The following is a 19,256-nucleotide window of genomic DNA, read 5'->3' as shown; positions in this document are numbered from 1 at the left end:
AAAATTTGTATTATTATTATTGTTGTACTGGGGGTACATTGTGACACCAAAGTTCTAACAATATATTATAGTTGAATTCACTGCCCCCGCTCTGGGTTTTTCAAAATTAAAATTTAAACTTAAAAAAAAAAGGGCAGTTTTCTTTTTAGGAGAAAAATAAATGATGCAGACCCCAATGAATCCCCCATCTAATTGCAAATGCCTTATAAAGCAAGCAAGCAAGCAGTCCTAGTTAATAAGGTCACAGACTAGATTCAGAAGTGCTTTAGCTCAGTGGAAGTGGGCTTACTTTCCATGCTCAAGACCCTGGGTTAGATGGTCCCTTGTCACACACACACACACACCCTTTACAAAACTGTGTGACTACAGAAATTGCTGAAGTCATCCCTTTGCCAATGACTTGATTAAATCTGTATCACGTAGAATATGGAAACCACCTAAGGATTAGTCTGGATACTGTTCAACTTAATGCTAACAAATGCTCTCTGTAGAGAAATGCTAGTATAATTAAGGCCTTTGTCTTTCCAAAAGCACTTGTCATTTAATTATTAGGGTGATTTTGCTAGTTCTTTGTTAGATTCTTTGAGACATTACAAGTAGTGCTATGATAGCTTGTTAGCTTTTTTTTTTTTTTTTCAAGATAGGGTCTCACTATTTGCAAAGGCTAGCTTTAAATGGTGATTTTCCTTTTGCTTCCTGATTAGCTAAGACTCACTAAGCAGCCCAGGCTGGCCTGGAACTCATGATCCTCCTGTGTCAGCCTCCCTAGTGCTAGAATGACAAGTGAGCTCCATACCACCAAAGCCCACAGTGCTTTTTTTTCTACTATTAAAACTACATTTTTTTTTCATTTTTCTTTTATTATTCATATGTGCATACAAGGATTGGTTCATTTCTCCCCACTGCCCCACCCCCTCCCTTACCACCCACTCCGCCCCCTCCCTCTTAAAACTACATTTTGATGAAGGCAAAACATCAAGTTCCCTTCAAGAGTCACTTTTAATGCAAAAACACATCTGGATGTTTGATAATTATCCTTTAAAGCAGTTTTAAGTAAATAAAAGCTCTTTGCCAAGCAAGGTTCGTATTTTGTAACTTCCAACTCTGAAGCGCTTACTATATACAAAGCAGATATATTAAATGTTAATCATATTAGCTCTAACTAATTAAATATTGAGTCCTGCAGGATCTAGAGAACGTGAAAAAAGTAAGGGTGAACTTCATTTAATATATACAACTATTCTGAATCACATTCTCTCTCAAGATAGTTAAAACCAACTGTTCATCCAGCATTCACTTTTGGAACCTTCCCATTTTGAACTAGAGGTGTGGCTTCAGTGGTGGCATGAATCCCTGAGTTCAAACCCCAGTCCCACCAAAAAAAAATCTTCTTTCATCACAATCAGCCTTGATGGCATCATCACAGCTAATATTTATCAGTTTACTCTGTGCTAGGTTACAGACTTTGCGTGCAGTTTCATTTGCACCTTACAACTCCCCAAGGAGGTAAGTGTTCTTATCTCTATTCAATTTTTGGCTAGAAAGGTTATGTAACTTGACCAACTTCCCAGATTTGAAACCAGGCTAGCTGGACTTAAAACGATTTCTCCTACCCTTTGCTTAATTTTGCCTAAGCCCACTTAAACTTTGGTGAAAGTTGACTTTTTAAGAAAACCTTTTCATTTATTTATTTTTGTGGTATGGGCATTGGAACCCAGGGCCTCAGTATATGCTAGGCAAGCTTTTTATCACTTGAGCCACATCCCCCAGCCCTAATTTTATTTTTTTGGCCAGATTTTCCTAGGGCCCCTGGAATGCTAGACAAATGCTCTACCACTGAGCTACACCCCAGTCCTAAGTTTACTTTAATCATGGCCTTTATGTTAGGTCACATTCCTCTCTTCTATCAATGAATATTGGTCCACTGCTGCAGTCCCAGTGCTTAAGAGGCTGAGGCAGGGAGGATGAGAGATCATCTCAAAAAAACTGAAAAAAAAAGGCAGAGAAAAGGAGACACCCACTTCCAGGACAGGTTGGCTGATTCTTCCAGTGCAGGAGGTCTGGGAAGTGCTAGGTGAGTGGGGACAAGTGGGAACAGCCCTGTTTGGCCTATTTGGGTCGACCCGAGGGCTTGAGAAAGGGGAAAGGGGAGGTGGAGGGACTGGAGTCACACATGTGACTGGACTGAGGTCCTGTCCAGTGCCAAGTTATAGAACCCCATAAAATAGGACCCCATAAAGGGACAGCTTTGACTCATCAGGAGTTGAATTTGGGTCATTTCATTTCCTCCCTTAGCCAGTTGTGTTGGCTGTCGTGTGACCCTGTGTCACTCTACTTAAGTTTCATTTTCCTAGCTCCACAAAACAAAAAAACAAACTTCCCCTGGGTTTTCTCCTCTCATCAAAAATGAATGAGTTAGGCCACAGAACACAAACAAAAGGGACACATGTACTGTTTTATGAGAAAAATCCATAAAAGTCGCGGAGTATCTGAGCACCCTTATAAAATCAGGCCCTGTGACAACCGGGCCAGGAAACATTTCAATTCACTCAGGACTGCAGCTCTGAGCCCCATTTCCCCCCTCAATGGCAGGAAGTTGAAAAAATTAAAATGGGCTGTCGTTAGCTTCCAGCGACTTGGGGCAGTGACAATTCGATTCATGTGGATTTACTCATGACACACGTCGTGATCAACTCCACGTGAAGTTTAAAAGGACAAAGGATGAAGTGAGGGTGTGGGGGGGGGCGGGTGCAGGATGCTGGGCTCCTTGGGGACCAGGCTGGGGTGGCCGCAGCCAAGGTGACCCCAGCGTCCCCCGCCTCGCACAGGCTGGGGCGGCAGCCGCACCACAGGGCTGACATTTGTTTCGTGATTTCCTCCCCGCCCGCCACCGGGACACCGCATCTCTTCTCAGGACCAGCTTTCTGCATTTCCAAAATGAGAATCCGGGGGCCGGCGGAGCCCAAAAAGTCGAGCTGCCCCCGCCGCCCCGGTTTATTCCGGGCCTGTGACTCGTCCACGCCCCGCGCGGATCCGCCGTGACTCACGTTCGCAGAGCCCGCGCCCCACGCGCCTCCAACCCCCAGCCCACGGCGTCAGCCCGCCCGAGCCGCCTCGGAGGTCTCGGGGCCGAGTCACACCGCACGGAGAGACCACCCCGGTCGCCATCCCCACACGCGGTCGGCACCCGGCGCAGCGGCGTCCGCGCCGGACACACCAACGCCCGCAGCCGTCTCCGCGCAACTTGCTACGCTCGGGGCCTCGAGCCCTTGACCCAAAACCCTGCGAGACAACAAGAGCCGCAGAGCTGGCCTCGCGCGGCCTTTGATGGCTTTGTTATTGTTTGGGTTTGAATCGATACGCCCCTCCCCATCCTTCCTCCCTCGCGGCCCGACACCCAGCTCCCGCCTCCCCTCACGCCCCGCGCCCCTCCCCCTCCATTTTGGCGCCTTTTCCTTCCCGCCACGTCGTGGCGGCGTAGAGACCAATCTGACCGCGAGAGCTGGGCGGGGCGTGGGCGGGGCTCGCCGCGTTATGAAGATCAGTAGGCCTCTGGTTGGCTGGAGACTCGCCGGCGGGGGCGGGGCTCGGGCGCCGCCACAGAGCGCGCGGGGTCGGGGGCGGAGGGGAGACGCCCCGTCCCGCCGCTTCCCCACCCCCTCTCCTCCCTCCGCCGGCCCGGCAGCCGGGCTCCCAGCCTTGGCCTCCCGGAGAGGCCCCGCCCCGTCCCCGCCCGCCTGCGCGCCCTCCCCACCGGCGCGCTCCGCCCCTTTACTCCTGGCGGCGGGGCGAGCCGGGTGTCTGCTGCAGCGGCCGCGGTGGCGGAGGAGGCCGGAGGGTAGTCGGCGGCGGCGGCGGCGGTGGCGGGATCAGCAGCAGCAGCTCCAGCCCCAGCAGCCTCAACCACCAGTCCTGGGTCCCGCAGCGCAGCCCCGGGAGCTCCACGAGCCGCTCAGCCTGCCGCCTTCCGCGCTGCCTGATCGTGCCGGCGCGTCCGGCCGCCGCCAGCACCCCCAGTTGTCCTCCGACTCGCCCTCGGCCTTCCGCGCCAGCCGCAGCCGCAGCCGCAACGCCAGCCGCAGCTCCTGCCCCGGCCCCGTTCGCCGGCACAACCCCAGCCCCAGCTCCCGCCGCGGCTCCTCCGGGCACGGTCCCCGCGCCGCCACCCTGGAGGTTGGGATGCTCTTGTCCAAAATCAACTCGCTTGCCCACCTGCGCGCCGCGCCCTGCAACGACCTGCACGCGACCAAGCTGGCGCCGGGTGAGTGTCCCCACCCCCCGGCCTGGGGATCGGGCATCGGGGCGGCGGCGGGACCTCCGGCGTGGGGCGCGAGCTGGGGAGGCGGAGGGGGCCGCGCGGGCCGGCGCTGAGTGCCCGGTGTCTGCCCCCTTCCAGGCAAAGAGAAGGAGCCCCTGGAGTCGCAGTACCAGGTGGGCCCGCTCCTGGGCAGTGGCGGCTTCGGCTCCGTCTACTCCGGCATCCGTGTCGCCGACAACTTGCCGGTGAGTGGGCGCCCCGCCGTGGGCAGGGCGCAGCGGGTTGGGCGGGGGGCGCACGGCTGTGCTTTGGCCCGTGCGAAGGGGATCTCATGGAGGCTGGGGTTTTCCAGGTGGCCATCAAACACGTGGAGAAGGACCGGATTTCCGACTGGGGAGAATTGGTGAGTGCCCTGGAGAGGGGCGACCCTCCTCCCCCAGGATGGGTGCGTGTGGGATGGGGGTGAGGGGACGCGCCCCGACTCTTCGCCCTGACCGATTCCCCCCCCCTCCCCTTTTGCCCCTCTGCAGCCCAATGGCACCCGAGTCCCCATGGAAGTGGTCCTGCTGAAGAAGGTGAGCTCGGGTTTCTCCGGCGTCATTCGGCTCCTGGACTGGTTCGAGAGGCCCGACAGTTTCGTCCTGATCCTCGAGAGACCCGAGCCCGTGCAAGACCTCTTTGACTTCATCACCGAAAGGGGGGCCCTCCAAGAGGAGCTGGCCCGCAGCTTCTTCTGGCAGGTGCTGGAGGCCGTGCGGCACTGCCACGACTGCGGGGTGCTCCATCGCGACATCAAGGACGAAAACATCCTCATCGACCTCAGCCGCGGCGAGCTCAAGCTCATCGACTTCGGGTCGGGGGCGCTGCTCAAGGACACGGTCTACACGGACTTCGACGGTGAGCCAGACCCGGGAGGGAGCTGCCCAGGTGCCGCGGCCCGGTGGAGGCCTCGGCCGGCCCTTTGTAAAGGTCACTGGGCCGCCTAGCTCGATGCTGGCAGGGGTGGGGCGAGGGACAGTTTTCCCGGCGTAGTAAGCCGAGGGGTTCAAGCCAGTTGAACCTGTAATGCTTCAGGCATGGTTTTAATATTGTAATTTTTTTTTTTTTCGGCGGATTCCAAGTTTTCCAGATGAATAAGAGGTTGTGGGCAATGGGCCGTAGCCCAGATTTCCAAAGTCTGACCCAGTTTCCCCGCCAGTAAAAGGAGAGGAGTGGTGGAGGAAGAGAGATGAAAATTGATACCGGTTTTGTAATTTTTGTTTTGTTTTAGGAAAGAGTTTTCAGTAAGGTAGTTCTTAGAGCTGCAGATTTTTTCCCCCTCTCCTTTGATCTAGGGCGGGTAAAGGAATAGGAACAGTAATTTCACTATTATTATTTGGGGGGGGGGGTTGTAGGGTGAGGGAGCCAGGAATGAATGTTGTGAAATAAGATCTGTTGCTGGTTTGAAAATTAGTTGGGTGTCTCTGCAGGGAGGGTGAAAACCTATCTTAGGGAGGGGCTTGGAGCCGGTTCTTTCAGAAAAGGAATGGGGAGCCGGAGATCAAAGCAAAAGAGAGGGTGGGTCATCATCTGAGTGGCTTACCCTAACAAACGACAGCCTTTCAAAACTTAGGACTCGGGCTTCTGGTTTGTGTTTATTTGCCCTTGGAGGACGCCGGGTTGGGCTGCATTTTTTGTATTTAACAGTTAATGGCTGGCCGGGCCCTCCCTTGTTTTTTTCCTGCTAGTCTTTGCTGCCCCCTGGTGAGCACCATCGGGATGGCCCCCCCCTTTTTTTTTTTTTTACTACCCAAAGTTTGTAAACAGGAATCACGTGGTCTGAAACCAGCCCAGCAGCCTTGTCGACCTTTCTGTCTGGGGAGGAAAGAGTGTGGGTGTCTGGCCCTGCTTTGCTCTCAGAGGGTGGGGAAGAAGGACTCCCAAAGGGCACCCAGACTGGGATGTTGTACAAGGATGGGTGGGATGTGATTGGATAGCAGATGTAGATGAGAATCTGGTCTGGCTCCTGTTGGGTGCTGAGTGGCCTTGATGGTTCAGACATTCCTCTCTCTCAAGGTGGTCCTACCACACATGGCATCAGACTTTGGGTCTGCAGCCAGCCTTGTTTGTCTCTTGGAGCGGTTTGTAAAGAATTTCCGTTTATGGTTGGGACTGGTAGAGGTGGTAATGCTTTGGATTGGAGAAATGCCATAAACCACTCTCTTCTTAGCCTAGGGGGCAAAAGTGAAGTTCACCCAACTTTGGAGAGAAGGGACGTGGTGCTTTTTTTTTTTTTTGAGTTCTTCCACGTAGTTGCTCTGTGTTTATTTTTGCTCAAAGCGTGTTTTCTCTCCTATTCCCCTGGCTCACAGGGACCCGCGTGTATAGTCCTCCAGAGTGGATCCGCTACCATCGCTACCACGGCAGGTCGGCAGCTGTCTGGTCCCTGGGGATCCTGCTGTATGACATGGTGTGCGGAGATATTCCCTTTGAGCATGATGAGGAGATCGTCAGGGGCCAAGTTTTCTTCAGACAGAGGGTCTCTTCAGGTAACTTCCTGGAAGCCCCTCCTTACAGAGAAACAGGAGTCAGAGTGGTGTGAAACTTGGCTTCGCAGATTTGTAGCTTCGGGCTGGACCCTCACATCCCGCAGCGTTGAGCTTTTCCCGGGGAGGTGGAGGAGCATACTAGGAAAACACAGTCTGGTTTCTCTGGAAAGTTTTGGTGTTTTGAGACAAGGTCTGTCACTATGTAGCCTAGGCAGGTTTCGAACTTCGATTCTCCTGCTTCCCCCTCTGAAGTACTGGAATGAACCAGCATGCACCACCATACCTGGCTCTGGCTTTGATTTTAGTTTTTGTTTTGATGTGCTGGGGAAGTAAGCCAGGGCGTTCGTGCGTGCTAGGCAAGCACTCCACGACTGAGCCACATCCCCAGATCCTGAGAAGCTTTTTCCGGTACCAGTCTGGGGGCAATCCCTAGAACTGAAAAACCTAATTCAGTAGAGGCCTTCCTGACTGTTCTTCAGGGAGTCAAAAAAAGCCATTTCCCTTAAGGCAGTAGCTGTCTAAATATTGTGGTCCCTGTGACCTCATTCTGGGTGGTGTTCATGTTTGTAAGTTGGTAGGTAAATTGAATCACCTCGTAATGCTCAGTGATGTCTCCTCAGAATCCCTTGTCATCATCCTTCCTACTTCTGGTGAGTGGGTGTCACGGGAAAGGCCCAAGCTCTTGAAGTTTGAAAACCACAGGTTTAAGAGGGGAGCCGCTTTTTAGCTGAAAGCAGACTGGCAGATCTAGGTATTAGCTCATCCTTCCCACTAAAGAGCACCCCACTGGCACAGCGTTGTGTAAGTGGGTGCCTCCTTAAGAACCCAGACTTGTGGCCCCTAGGAAGCAGATTGGGAAGACCTTTGGAATTGCAAAAGCAAGTTGAGTCATTCATGACCTCTGTCTGTCATGCTTTCTGCAGAGTGCCAGCATCTCATTAGGTGGTGTCTGTCCCTGAGACCATCAGATCGGCCATCCTTTGAAGAAATCCAGAACCATCCATGGATGCAAGATGTCCTCCTGCCCCAGGAGACAGCTGAGATTCATCTCCACAGCTTGTCGACGGGGCCCAGCAAATAGCAGCCTTTCTGGCAGGTCCTCCCCTCCCTGTCAGATCCCCCAAGGAGGGGAAGCTTCTGTCTCCAGCTTCCCAATTACCAGTGACACTTCTCGCCAAGCAGGACAGTGCTTGATACAGGAACAACATTGACAACTCATTCCAGACCCCAGGCCCCTGGAGGCTGCCTCCCAGTGGGGAGAAGAGACTCCACTCCAGGTGTCCTAGACCTCAACTCCTCCTGTAGCTGCTCTCTTTCTCATGGGTGTCCAGCACTGCTGGGCTCTGCAAAACCCTGGGGGTGGGGGGTGGGGGAGGGTCAGAAACTGTTCCCTTCATCATGAGTTCTGCTGAATGCCGCGATGGGTCAGGTGGGGGGAAACAGGTTGGGATGGGATAGGACTAGTACCATTTTAAGTCCCTGTCACCTCTTCTGACTCTTCTGAGTGCCTTCTGTGGGGACTCCGGCTATGCTGGGAGAAATACTTGAACTTGCCTCTTACCTGCTGCTTCTCCAAAAATCTGCCTGGGTTTGGTTCCCTGTTTTTCTTCCCTGTCCCCCCCTCCCCCCCTCCGCTCTCCTCCCCTCCCCCCCATATGAAAGGTGCCATGGAAGAGGCTACAGGGCCAATTGCTGAGCCACCTTGCCCTTTTTTCTGCCTCCTTTAGTAAAATTCTGAGTGAACTGGTCTTCCTTTTTTGGTTTTTAACTGTTTCAAAGCCAAGACCTCACACACACAAAATGCACAAACAATGCAAATCAACAGAGAAGCTGTAAATGTGTGTACAGTTGGCATGGTAGCATACAAAAGGATTGTAGTTGATCTAATTTTTTTTAAATTTGCCTTTAAGTTATTTTACCTATTTTGTTTTTTCCTTTAAAGATGCGCATTCTAACCGGAGGTCAATGTTAATGTATTTATTTATTTATTTATTTTGTTCCCTTCTTGCTCCAAGCTTCCACAGCTGCTACCCTAGGTTTTTTTCATGGTTTTTTTTTTGTTTGTTTGTTTGTTTTTTCCTTTCCTCTGACTTGGGGACCTTTTGGGGAGGGCTTTAATGCTTGCTCTGGTTGTGGGGTGACGGGACTCAGGTGGGATGGCTGCTACAGCTCGCTGACGTCCTTGGGGCCCCTCTCTTGGTTACCCAAGTGGTTGTGGGCTCCACGGGTGATGGGGGAGGGGCACTGCTGACTTGTATATAGGATAGATATATGAAAAAGCAGTTCTGGGTGGTGTGCCTTCCGGATCCTCTCTGGGGCTGTGCTTTGAGCAGCGTGTAGCCTGCTGGTTTTATCTCGAGTGAAATACTGTACAGGGGAATAAAAGAGATCTTATTTTTTTTTTTTATACTTGGCGTTTTTTGAATAAAAACCTTTTGTCTTAATTTGTGGTTTGTAATTGCTGTCTGTGCCAAAGTTCCTCATGCATTTGTTGAGTACTTGGTAAGCATCAAAGTCCTGTGCTACTAAGAGGAAGGGGATGTTGACTTTGCACACTGAATCTGGTTTCCATTCATGGATTTTTTTTGTGTTTTACTAGACTGGGTATAAGGGACCTAATGAGATCACTTTTTCTGATTGAAATTTTAGTGCTATGCAAATACGTATGGCTATTTTCATAACTACTTGGGGCCAGTGGCTACCTTACCTAGGACATTTCTGTCATTGCAGGAAGTTCTATTGGACAGAGCTGACTTTATAATCAACTGAAGCTTTTTTCAAACCCCTCTCCCACTAGTAAAATATTTTGAAGCCAGGGTTGGTAGTGCATACCTTTAGTCCCAGCTACTTGGGAGGCTGAGGCAGGAGGATTCCATGAGCCCAGAAGTTTGGAGCAGCCTGGACAACACAGAACCTGTGTCAACATTTCAGCATATACCCTTGATACATGTAAATTTCACTGAAAAGTTTTATGTGCCTACATTGCTCCCAGTTTGTAAAAAGCATGAGGTTTAGTCATTGACAAAGATGCATTAACAGGGTTTTCTCCAATGAGCTTGATGAAGGGTTTATCCTGGAAGAAGATGAAATATTAGCTCTGCCATGTTCTTACCGCTTGTTCTTGGATAATTAGTATCCTCAGTCTGGTTTCTTTGCAGGAATCTTTAATAGGCCTCTTTATTTTGTGAGTTTGTTTATCTCTCACTGGTTGGTAGAACTCCTGAATTCACATATGTGAGCTGAAAAAGCACATTGGAGCTGTGCCAGTGTCAGTTCATACAAGTATTAGTAAATGTTGCTTTCTTTTTTGGCAGTACTGAGGTTTGAATTCGGGGCTTCATGCTTGCTTAGGCAGGCACTGTACTGCTTGAGCTCACTTCTAACAAGCTTTCTTGCTTATTGACTGATACCAGCAGTTCTAACATTCCTTCCTGTGAGCCATCTTGCTCGGTGCTCTGAGTATCCAAGGCCCCTTTGGGCCTGGACCTGTGTACTCTTGTCAGATTGAGGGTTCAAACCATTTCATGTCTCATCTATTCTTACACTTGGACTAGGTCCCAAACCCCAGCCCAGCCCCCAGGTGGCTACAGAGAGGAAGGAAAGATTTCTTGGTTCTGGGGGGCTGATTTTCTGAGGTTCCTCTTTTCTCTACCACCTCTTCCTACCTCTCCCCCCATTCCCGCAACTCTTAAGACATTTGCACGCGCACTACCAACATCTGGGAGTCTTGTATGCCTCATCCTTTCCAGTAAAGTTACACTTGAACAAGTACAAGTTGCTCTACACTTGTAATGAAATCTGCCAGAGCCCCACCCTTCTCTTCCTTGCAGTGAGTTTTCAGCAGTTCCCTATCCAGGGAGACTGGTGGGGGATGATGAACAAAAGCCTGAAGTACGATTGTGTGCCCACTGGGTAGAAGATACTAGGAGTTGAAGGGGAAGGGCAGAAGGTCACGTGCAGTCTCTTGTCACTGGCAGGTAAGGAGAAAATTGCAATCAGCCTTGGACATACATTCTACCATTGTCACCAATATAGATGCCCTGGACAAGTTATTACCCACTCTGAGGCTAAACTCTAACAAGAGCTGCGTTTTTGTTTTTCTTGGCAGTACTGGAGATTGAACTCAGGGCTTCACGCTTGCTAAGTAGGCACTCTACCGTGTGAACTATACTGCCAGCCCTTTGATTGGGTTATTGGAAAGACAGATTAAATAATAGATGTGCATGTGCAAACAGATGCTCTCGCCTGCTCAGTGTACGAATATCTGCATCACAGTGTGAAGTACAGAGCAATAATAGGTAAGGAGTCAGAATGCTGGTTCTTATCTCTGCAGAGTGGGACAGGAGGCCGGGATTTGGGGACAAGTCTTGGTTCAGGGCCTTTCAGCTAGGTTGGCAATGCTTTGTTTCATAAGCTAGGTGCTGAAGACTAAAGTGTTTGCATTACTCCTTATAACCTAACTTTTGGTTTGTCTTAAATATGTCATCCTAAGTTTCTAAAAACAATGAGCATACTTGTGCTTATGGTGTATAAGGCAGTGGATGGAGTTACTGTTGCCCTTGGCTGAGGAGATCTGGGAAGGCTTCAAAGAGGAAGTAGCATTTCAACTGGATTTTGAAGGATGAGTCGCAGTTTGCTCTCCTATAAAGATACAGAGAGCAGAGAAACCCAGAGGGCTCTTCTCCCCATTAGACCTGGCACCAGCAGACTTTAATCTGCTAACCAAATCTGACACACCACCAGTTTTTGTGTAGTCTCTATGCTTAGACTGGGTTTTACATTTTAAAGTATGAGATCACGTGCCCTTCCAGCTAGGATGGGAAGCATAAACAGAGAATCACAGTCCAGGCCGGCCTGGGCAAAAAGAGAGATCCTATATTCAAAATAACCAAAAAGGGCGAAGGTGTGGTTCAAGCCCAAGTCCTGAGTTCAAACTACCAAAAACAAAGTGTAAGATCAAATGAAGAATAATATTTTGTGATGTGAAAATGATATGAAACGCTACGGCAGTGTTCCTGAATAAGGCTCACCCATTTAAGTATCATGCATGGCTGCTTTCGTGCTCCAATGGCCGAGTTGAGCAGTTGAGTCAGACCATATGGCTGGTGGAGCAGAAAACGCTTACTGTCTGGGATTTGCCAGAAAAAGTTTGTTAACCCCTGCACTAGATCCTGGCCGCATCAATTCATCCATTTGTACACACTTCCCCAATGCTTAGCCTAGTGCCAGATACGCAGTAGTTCCTTAATGATAACAGCTAATACTTAGTACCTCCTATGTGTGCAGAACTGTTCTGCATGCTTTGCATGAATTAACTTAGCTAGCCTCGTAACAAGTCTTCATGAGGGAGAGGCTATTATTCATCCCATTTTACAGCTGGAGAAAACTGAGGCACAGAGCAGTTAAGTATTACATCAAAGGTCACATTCTGAGAAGTGGCCAGGTCAGAATTTGGACCCAGGGAATCCAGGCTCATTGCTGCTTGTTACACATTTTTATCCCCAGTGTTGGGGATCAGCCCCAGGACCTTACGGTGCTGCTCTACTGACACTTAAACCTTTCTGTGACTTAGTCATCTCTAAGTCAGTTTTCTTGTTGTTGTTGTTTGTTTTTTTGATTGGACTGTGGTTTGAACTCAGGGCTTCTCACTTGCAAAACAAGCACTCTACTGCTTGAGCCACACCTCTAGTCTATTTTGCTCTGGTTATATTGGAGATGGAGTCTCTAAAACTATTTTCCCAGGCTGTCTCAAACTTTGATCCTCCGGATCCTCCCAAAGTAGCTGGGATTACAGGCATGAGCCACTGGTGCCCATCTGTACTTTCAGTTTTTAGGATCTGGAGGCCATGTCAGTCCCTCTCCAGAGAGTTGGGTAAGCAGTTTTGTTCTGTGTCTCCTGTGCACTGTCCCACTCTTCGTCCTGGTAGGGGAGGGAAAGTTGGAGGCAGGAAAGGGAGGAGAAAAGGGACAAGGGGTGGGGGTTGGGGTGGGGCAGGGCACATTTCTGGTAAATATTGCTCAGCTTCTTTAACTGCTGTGCTGGTTCTTGGAAACCCTCACCACAAGGACCTATCGAGAACAGTGTTAGAACAGATATGTCCTCATCCCCCGTTCATTTCCGGCCCAGCCTTGCGCTACTAACCCCGATTGCCAAGAAGAAGGTTGCAGTGACCCCTCAGCATCACTGTGGGAGGAAGTGCAAAAATAAGCAGAACTAGGGTCAAGCTGGGAGGACTTTATTTTTGTTCATTGTAACAGGACACCCAATGTACAGAATTGGGTTAATTGTGACCCTTGGTCCCTGATCTGTTTTCTACTGGTGTAGGCATGGCTGTCATTATTGCATTTTTTTATATTGGTTAGTGAGCTCACCACCCAACTCAAGAAGCAGCACACTAACAAGGACACCATCTGTCCCTATGATCTTCCCTTCGTCTATCCATTATCTCCTCCAGATAATAACTCGCTGTCCTGAGTTTTGTGCTTAGCATTCTTCTTCTTCTTATTATTATTATTATTATTTTGGCAGTACTGGTATTTGAACTCAGGGCTTTGTGCTTGCTAGGCAGACACCCTCCCACTTGAGCATGCCCCAGGTCTCGTTTTTTGTTTTGTTTGCTTGCTTGTGTGCTGGCAATTGAACCCAGTGCCTTGCACTTACCAAGCCACACTGCCGGCCCAGTGTTCACACTTATTGTTGTTGCTTTGTTTTGTTCTTTAAAACAGAGTCCCAATATGTAGCTCAGGCTGGCCTGGCCTACATATTGGGATCCTCCTGCCTCAGTCTCTTGAGTCCTGGGATTACAGGAGTACACCACCATCCCCACCCAGCTTGCTGCGTTTACTTTCAACTGTTCTTAAACTCAATAAAAATAGTGCGATGCATGTATGTAATGATCTGGAATTTACTGTTTCCATTCAACACTAAGCATTTGCATGTGTGGTAGCATGTAGCTGTAGGTTCACAGTCACTCTAGAACATTCCCTTGTGTGAACAGGCAGAAGCTCATCGTTTGTTAGGTGTTCCTTCTGTTAAATTGCTTGGGAGGTCAGTGCACACCTTGTCTGGGGCCCGATGGGCTGAGCAGTGGGAATGTCTGTGCAGCCACTCCATCCACAGAGAACCCACTCTGCACAAGGCACCATGTGGAAACATCGAGAACTCCTTTTCTATGGGTGAGTACACAGAACCTGGGCTTTTCTTACTTGTCTACTGTAGGGCTCAGAATGGCACCAGAAAATAGACTGGATCTCAGCAAAGCAAAGACCAGATGGTCAGTGGAGTCCCAGTGCAATCCCAGTGGACTGTTGCATATGGGATGGGATGTGATGGTGTGTGCTGTGGACAACTCTGTGTGGTGTGAGGGGGTGAAGTGTGGTGGTGTGTGTTTGTATGTTGAGGGTGGGTGTGTAGGGACCTGGCTGCCTCCTTCCTCTGCCTCTCTTTTTATTTTTTTTTGGGGGGTGTACTGGAGTTTGAACTCAGGGCCTCTTGCTTGCTAGGCTGGCATTCTACCACTTGAGCCACCTGCCAGTCCCCTGCCTCTGTCTTGATTCTCTCCTTGGCCCCACTGTGTCTCCCATCTTCTTCCTAATTTGCAAATCAGACCTGTCCTCCCATAACCACCCACTCAGTTCTCCATGTTCCTTTTCCCAGCTCCTGCTGTGGATGGATGGTCCAGGCTTTTGTCACCTGTCTTGTTTTGTTTTGTCTTTTCAGTGCTAGAGATGGAAGCTGGGGCCTTACACACTCTAGACAAGTGCTCTACCACTGAGCTATACCCAGTCCTCCCATCCTTTTTCAACCTCTCCACAGTTTTCTTGAAACTGTTGACTTCTGCCTCCTTCTTGAAACTCCTCCCCTAGTTTCATAACCTCTGGTTTGCCTTCAACTTCTCTGCTACTTAGGTTCCATTTCCTCTCCCTCTTCTTGCTCTCTACCCTGGAGTGTTCTTTCTCTTCCTCACATCTAAGCCCCCAACTCTTCCCCACCCCCCATGTAGGTCCAGATCCAATTGGGCAGTGTGAGGAGAATGAAAAAAAAAAAAAAAGGTTATTAATGAAGGTGTGGGGCAGGTATTGTGAACCCCCAGGGGGCAGTGCTGAGTCCTGGGGCTGGTCACAGTGGCCATATTCCCTCCCTCAGTGCTGAGGGCTAGAGGAGGGAGCAGGGACCAGAGGGAGGGGGCTGCAGAGATGTGGAAAAGGCCTCCTGACAAGAACTCTGGTCATATTCTAGAGAAGCTACAACCTGTGGCAACCCCACCTGGAGGGAGCCAGACAAATACACAACCAGGCTGATCCTCTCTCCTGCTGTGACTGCGACACTCCCACAGGGAGGTCTCCAAAAGGGAGGAAGCCTCTGCCTGGTCCTTGGGTACCGAGTTTGTGATATTGTTGCAAAAAAGAATTTTAGGACACATCAAGGTAAAGACCAAGAAAGTGTATTAGTAAAGCAAAGCAAAGGAAAGATGGATTCGTAGTATACTGCCCAGACATGCTGCCAGTACATCCGGTAACAGGTGCAGGGAGGGCTGTACCATCAGGTGCACTTATGGCAAAAAAGTGGGTTGGAGTTTGGCTCAAATTGACCTTAGGAAAAGTGCTCCCTGTTGTCTGACACGTGGTATAATTAGTTGCTTTTGCTGTTACACTGTCTCATCTATTGGGCCCAAAGATTTCAAGGTTGGCTGACTTAATAAATTTGGGTGACTATGACCTAGGTGTTTGAACATCCCTTTAAACAAAGAATGGGTCTTGTCAGGTGCTTCTTTCAAGACAGGTGTCCATCCTGTTCTTTGTAGACACTTCATGTCCAGAGAGTTTTTTCCGAAGAGTTTTTTTCTGGGGATATGTGTCTTACTTAGTTCTCAGAATGCACTAAATATTTTTGGACAAGGCCAGAGGGGGAGAGCTTTTTTTTTTTCTTTTTTACTAAATGTTGCAGCATAATGAGGGAGTGTGAAGTTTAAAGTGAAAAAAATCGTGTCTGTGTGTTTCCAATCTAGCTACTCATTAATGCATGTCTGTCTCTGAATTCCTGGCTGCTGTTTCCTGTGCCTCGATTTCCCTGATCTGTCCTGGCTCACTACCATAGCCTCCGGCTGACTAAACCCAATGGGAGGCCAGACATGTACTCAAGGGTGCTGCCATCTGCCTGGTCAGCCTCTAGGACAGGGAAGGGCCCTGAGAGGCACAGGGAAGTCCCTGAACTGCTCCTGCAGGACAGTTGTACCTTCTTCTCTGACTTCTTTGACTCTCTTCTCATGACCATTCCCAGGACTCCAGCACAGAACTCTCTTGAGCTGCAGGCCTGGGATCAACAGACTTTTAGCCACCACCGTCCAGGGCCCCCATCCACCCTGTCACTGAAAGTCACTTGTGTGCTAGAGGACAGCGACTGAGACATCCCCAACCCTCGACTCCCACTCTGCCACAGCTCATCTTTACATGTGTCTGATAGACACAGGACCACAAATGTTCTTTTTCTTTTTTGGTAGGGACTGAGATTTGAACTTAGGGCTTTTCACTTGTAAAGCAGGGATTCTACCGCTTGAGCCACACCTCCATTCCACTTTGCTCTGGCTATTTTGAGAAGGGGTCTTGCAAGCTATTTGCCCAGGCTAGGCTTGAACCACAATCCTCCTGATTTCAGCCTCTTAAGTAGCTAGAATTACAGGCGTAAGCCATCGGTGCCTGGCTCCCACATATTTTCTCAGTGAAAGTAGGGTTTTTCTGCTTATAAAATGACCCATGGCCAGGTGCTGTTGGCTCATACCTGTAATCCTAGCTACTCAGAAGGCAGAGCCTGGGGAAATAGTTTGAGAGATTCTATCTTCAAAATACCCAACACAAAACAAGGCTGTCAGAGTGGCTCAAGAGTGAGTCCCTGAGTTCAAACCCTGGTACCAGCAGAAAAAAAGGGGAAAAAAAAACCCATGCTTATTTATTTATTTATTTTGTAAAAATAATGGTATAAAGCTAGCTAGTTATATGATGTAATCCTACCAGGGAGAAATTCTTTTAGCAAAAGTATTACATTTGGACTATATATATACATATATATGTGTGTGTACATATACATATATATATATAGAGAGAGAGTGGATATAAATATACATATATATATAATTTTGTAGAGCAGAGTTCATAGTTTTGATAACAATGTATTGTTGATGATTCTATTTCAAGCACTATGGATAAGCAGAAGGAGGGGTCGCAATGCAAGCAGGCCGGAGCTGTGGCCATGGCCTTGACTGGAGTTTGCCCACCAGGAGAAGATGAAGACACAGAGACTTGGTTAAGGGAAAGCGCAGTGATGCTGGGCTTCCTGCTGTCTCTGCAAGCAGAGGGACTTGGAGATCACACAGCAGAAGCAAAAGAAGGACCCAAGTGGCTTTGTGGCTTTGCATCCAACCCTCTGGTCTGGATCCAGTCCCACCATGCCTACGTTTCTGCCTGGAGTGCTCACGGTTCCCAGCACGATGGCATTCCCTTTGCCTGGGTCCCCTTTGTGCCTCTCTCCCCAAGGGCCACTCCTGAGGGTGAAGGCATTGCCCCTTTCCAGTGTTTTTTATTCTTGCAGAGCACACCCCAAAGTATTAAAAAGTAGCTTTGTAATCCCTTGGGAAAGAAAAAAAGAACTACAGATATTTTGATATGGTCATAATATGAATATACATAATTAATTTGGATAATTTCCCCAGTTCTACCATTATATGTAAAATACCTCATTACCAGCTAGGGCTTTGGGTGGAGATCAATGGTCACCTATGCCAATTATCCATTATCCTCTTCTTCCTTGGAGAGAACCTCTAACTTTTAACTTTTAATCATATGGCCTGCTTAGCAATAAAGATTAAGACTGAGGGATGGCTCAAGTGGTACCCTTACCTAGCAAGTGAGAGGTCCTGAGTTCAATCCCCATCATGGAAACAAAACAATACAAACCATACAATGAAAAATAAAGATCAAATTCCAAGGATTCTCTCGCAGCTAGCTGCATGACAAATTTAAGGCGAAGGAAACATGAACAAAAATGTGGTGGTGGTATGTAGCTGTGATCCTAGCTCCTTGGGAGGCTGAAATCAGGAGGATCGACGTTCGAGGCCAGCCCGGGCAAATAGCTCATGAGACTCCATCTCCAAAATAACCACAGCAAAATGGAATGGAGGCGTGGCTCAAGTGGTGGAGTGCCTGCTTTACAAGTGTGGAGCCCTGAGTTCAAACTCCAGTCCCACTACAAAAAAAAAAAAAAAAAAGGTGGTGTGTATGTGTACCTTCATCTCATGGTCCCAGCGTCTGTCCCTGCCAAACCCTGGACACATCTCTCCAATTGTGCACTCCAGTCAGCTGGAGAGTGAGAATGGGTATCAAGCCAATCTCATTTATTTATATCCACAGGAAAAAGTACACAGTAACGTGACTAATCCAACATGAAAGGTAATGTTAAATGTGGACTTGGCTCTGCAGCATATTCCTTAATCCAATACATTTTTCATTGATGGAAAAATGGAAGGGAGTAAACACGTTTAAAAAGATCAACTTCGTCCAGGGGTAATTTACATGCACTAAATAGCACTCATTGCACAGCTGGGTGTGTTTTGACAAATGCACACACCCATGTGATCACCACACTGTCAGGATACAGAATGGTTCCAACGCCCCCGAAAGCTCCCCGGCCTTTGCAGTGCATCTCCCATCCCGCCCCACGTGGTCTAGGCCACCGCTGGTCTACATTCTGTCACTGTAGTTTTCCCAGTTCTAGAATGTCATTTAAATGGTGTCACACATGTGCTCATTAATGGGAAGGACCATTTATTAGGTGCCCGGCATGTGACGAGCACAAGTATAAGATCATTTTTCTTTTTGGAGATGAGAAAAATCAAAACTCAGAAACTCTAGTAGTTTATGAAGGTCACATGACTAGCACAGCAGAGTAGAATTTTGGCTGGGTTTATGTCCTCCAAGTTCAGGGTCTTTCCTTACATGCCAGACTGTTGCTGCCCTTGGTTTTTGTTTTTACCTTTGTCTCTGTTGTTGTTTTGTTTGAAGTACTGGGATTTGAACTCAGAGCCTTGTGCTCTGAGTAGGCAAGTACTCTACCACTTGAGCTACCTACCCAGTCCTTTTGCTTTTTAGTTGTTTTTCAGATAGCGTGTTGATCTAACTTTACCTGGGTAGCCTCAACTATAATCCTCCTTCCACTCACTGCCTTCCAAGTGGCTAGGATTACAGGCGTTCACCACCATGCCTCTCTTGTCCTTTGGAGGCCCTAAAAGAAGAATATGTTAGGGGCAGATGTAAGGTTAAGGTTCATAGTGTTATGAAAAGGTAAAAATAAGACGTATGTAACAACTGGAGAATAAACAGGGGATAGCATAATGAAATGATAAAATTGTAACCAAGCGGCAGAAATATGTTGTCTGTGTTATACAGATACAAACAGCTACTGGAGGCCTAAGAGGAGA

General features: G+C 48.7%; 1 protein-coding gene across 8 annotated transcripts; it reads left to right on the top strand.

Annotated features, from left to right (window-relative positions):
• The first annotated feature begins 3,800 nt into the window (after positions 1–3,800).
• On the top strand, positions 3,801–17,771 carry Pim1 (Pim-1 proto-oncogene, serine/threonine kinase). 8 transcript variants are annotated; one of them, XM_020175908.2, is made up of 9 exons: positions 3,801–4,261; positions 4,397–4,503; positions 4,611–4,661; positions 4,789–5,155; positions 6,610–6,786; positions 7,710–10,763; positions 10,895–11,084; positions 13,785–13,962; positions 16,978–17,771. In XM_020175908.2, the coding sequence occupies exons 1-6, from the start codon at positions 4,180–4,182 to the stop codon at positions 7,865–7,867; spliced, it is 942 nt and encodes a 313-aa protein (XP_020031497.1). In that variant the 5' UTR covers positions 3,801–4,179; the 3' UTR covers positions 7,868–10,763; positions 10,895–11,084; positions 13,785–13,962; positions 16,978–17,771. The 8 variants fall into 8 exon arrangements, with proteins under 8 accessions (XP_020031497.1, XP_073938401.1, XP_073938400.1 ...); XM_074082300.1 differs by lacking the exon at positions 10,895–11,084 and having other exon boundaries at positions 4,050–4,261; XM_074082299.1 differs by lacking the exon at positions 13,785–13,962 and having other exon boundaries at positions 4,050–4,261.
• The last annotated feature ends 1,485 nt before the right edge of the window (positions 17,772–19,256 follow it).

Source organism: Castor canadensis, chromosome 8 (genome assembly GCF_047511655.1).
Source record: "Castor canadensis chromosome 8, mCasCan1.hap1v2, whole genome shotgun sequence".
NCBI classification, from domain to species: domain Eukaryota; kingdom Metazoa; phylum Chordata; class Mammalia; order Rodentia; family Castoridae; genus Castor; species Castor canadensis.
This window is presented reverse-complemented; position numbering and strand designations above follow the sequence as displayed.

Excerpts from the sequence above, each read along its gene's own strand:
- Pim1 (XM_020175908.2), top strand. The coding sequence starts at position 4,180 with ATGCTCTTGTCCAAAATCAACTCGCTTGCCCACCTGCGCGCCGCGCCC. Across the intron at positions 4,262-4,396 it reads CGCGACCAAGCTGGCGCCGG|GCAAAGAGAAGGAGCCCCTG; the intron begins GTGAGTGTCCCC and ends GCCCCCTTCCAG. Across the intron at positions 5,156-6,609 it reads GGTCTACACGGACTTCGACG|GGACCCGCGTGTATAGTCCT; the intron begins GTGAGCCAGACC and ends CCTGGCTCACAG.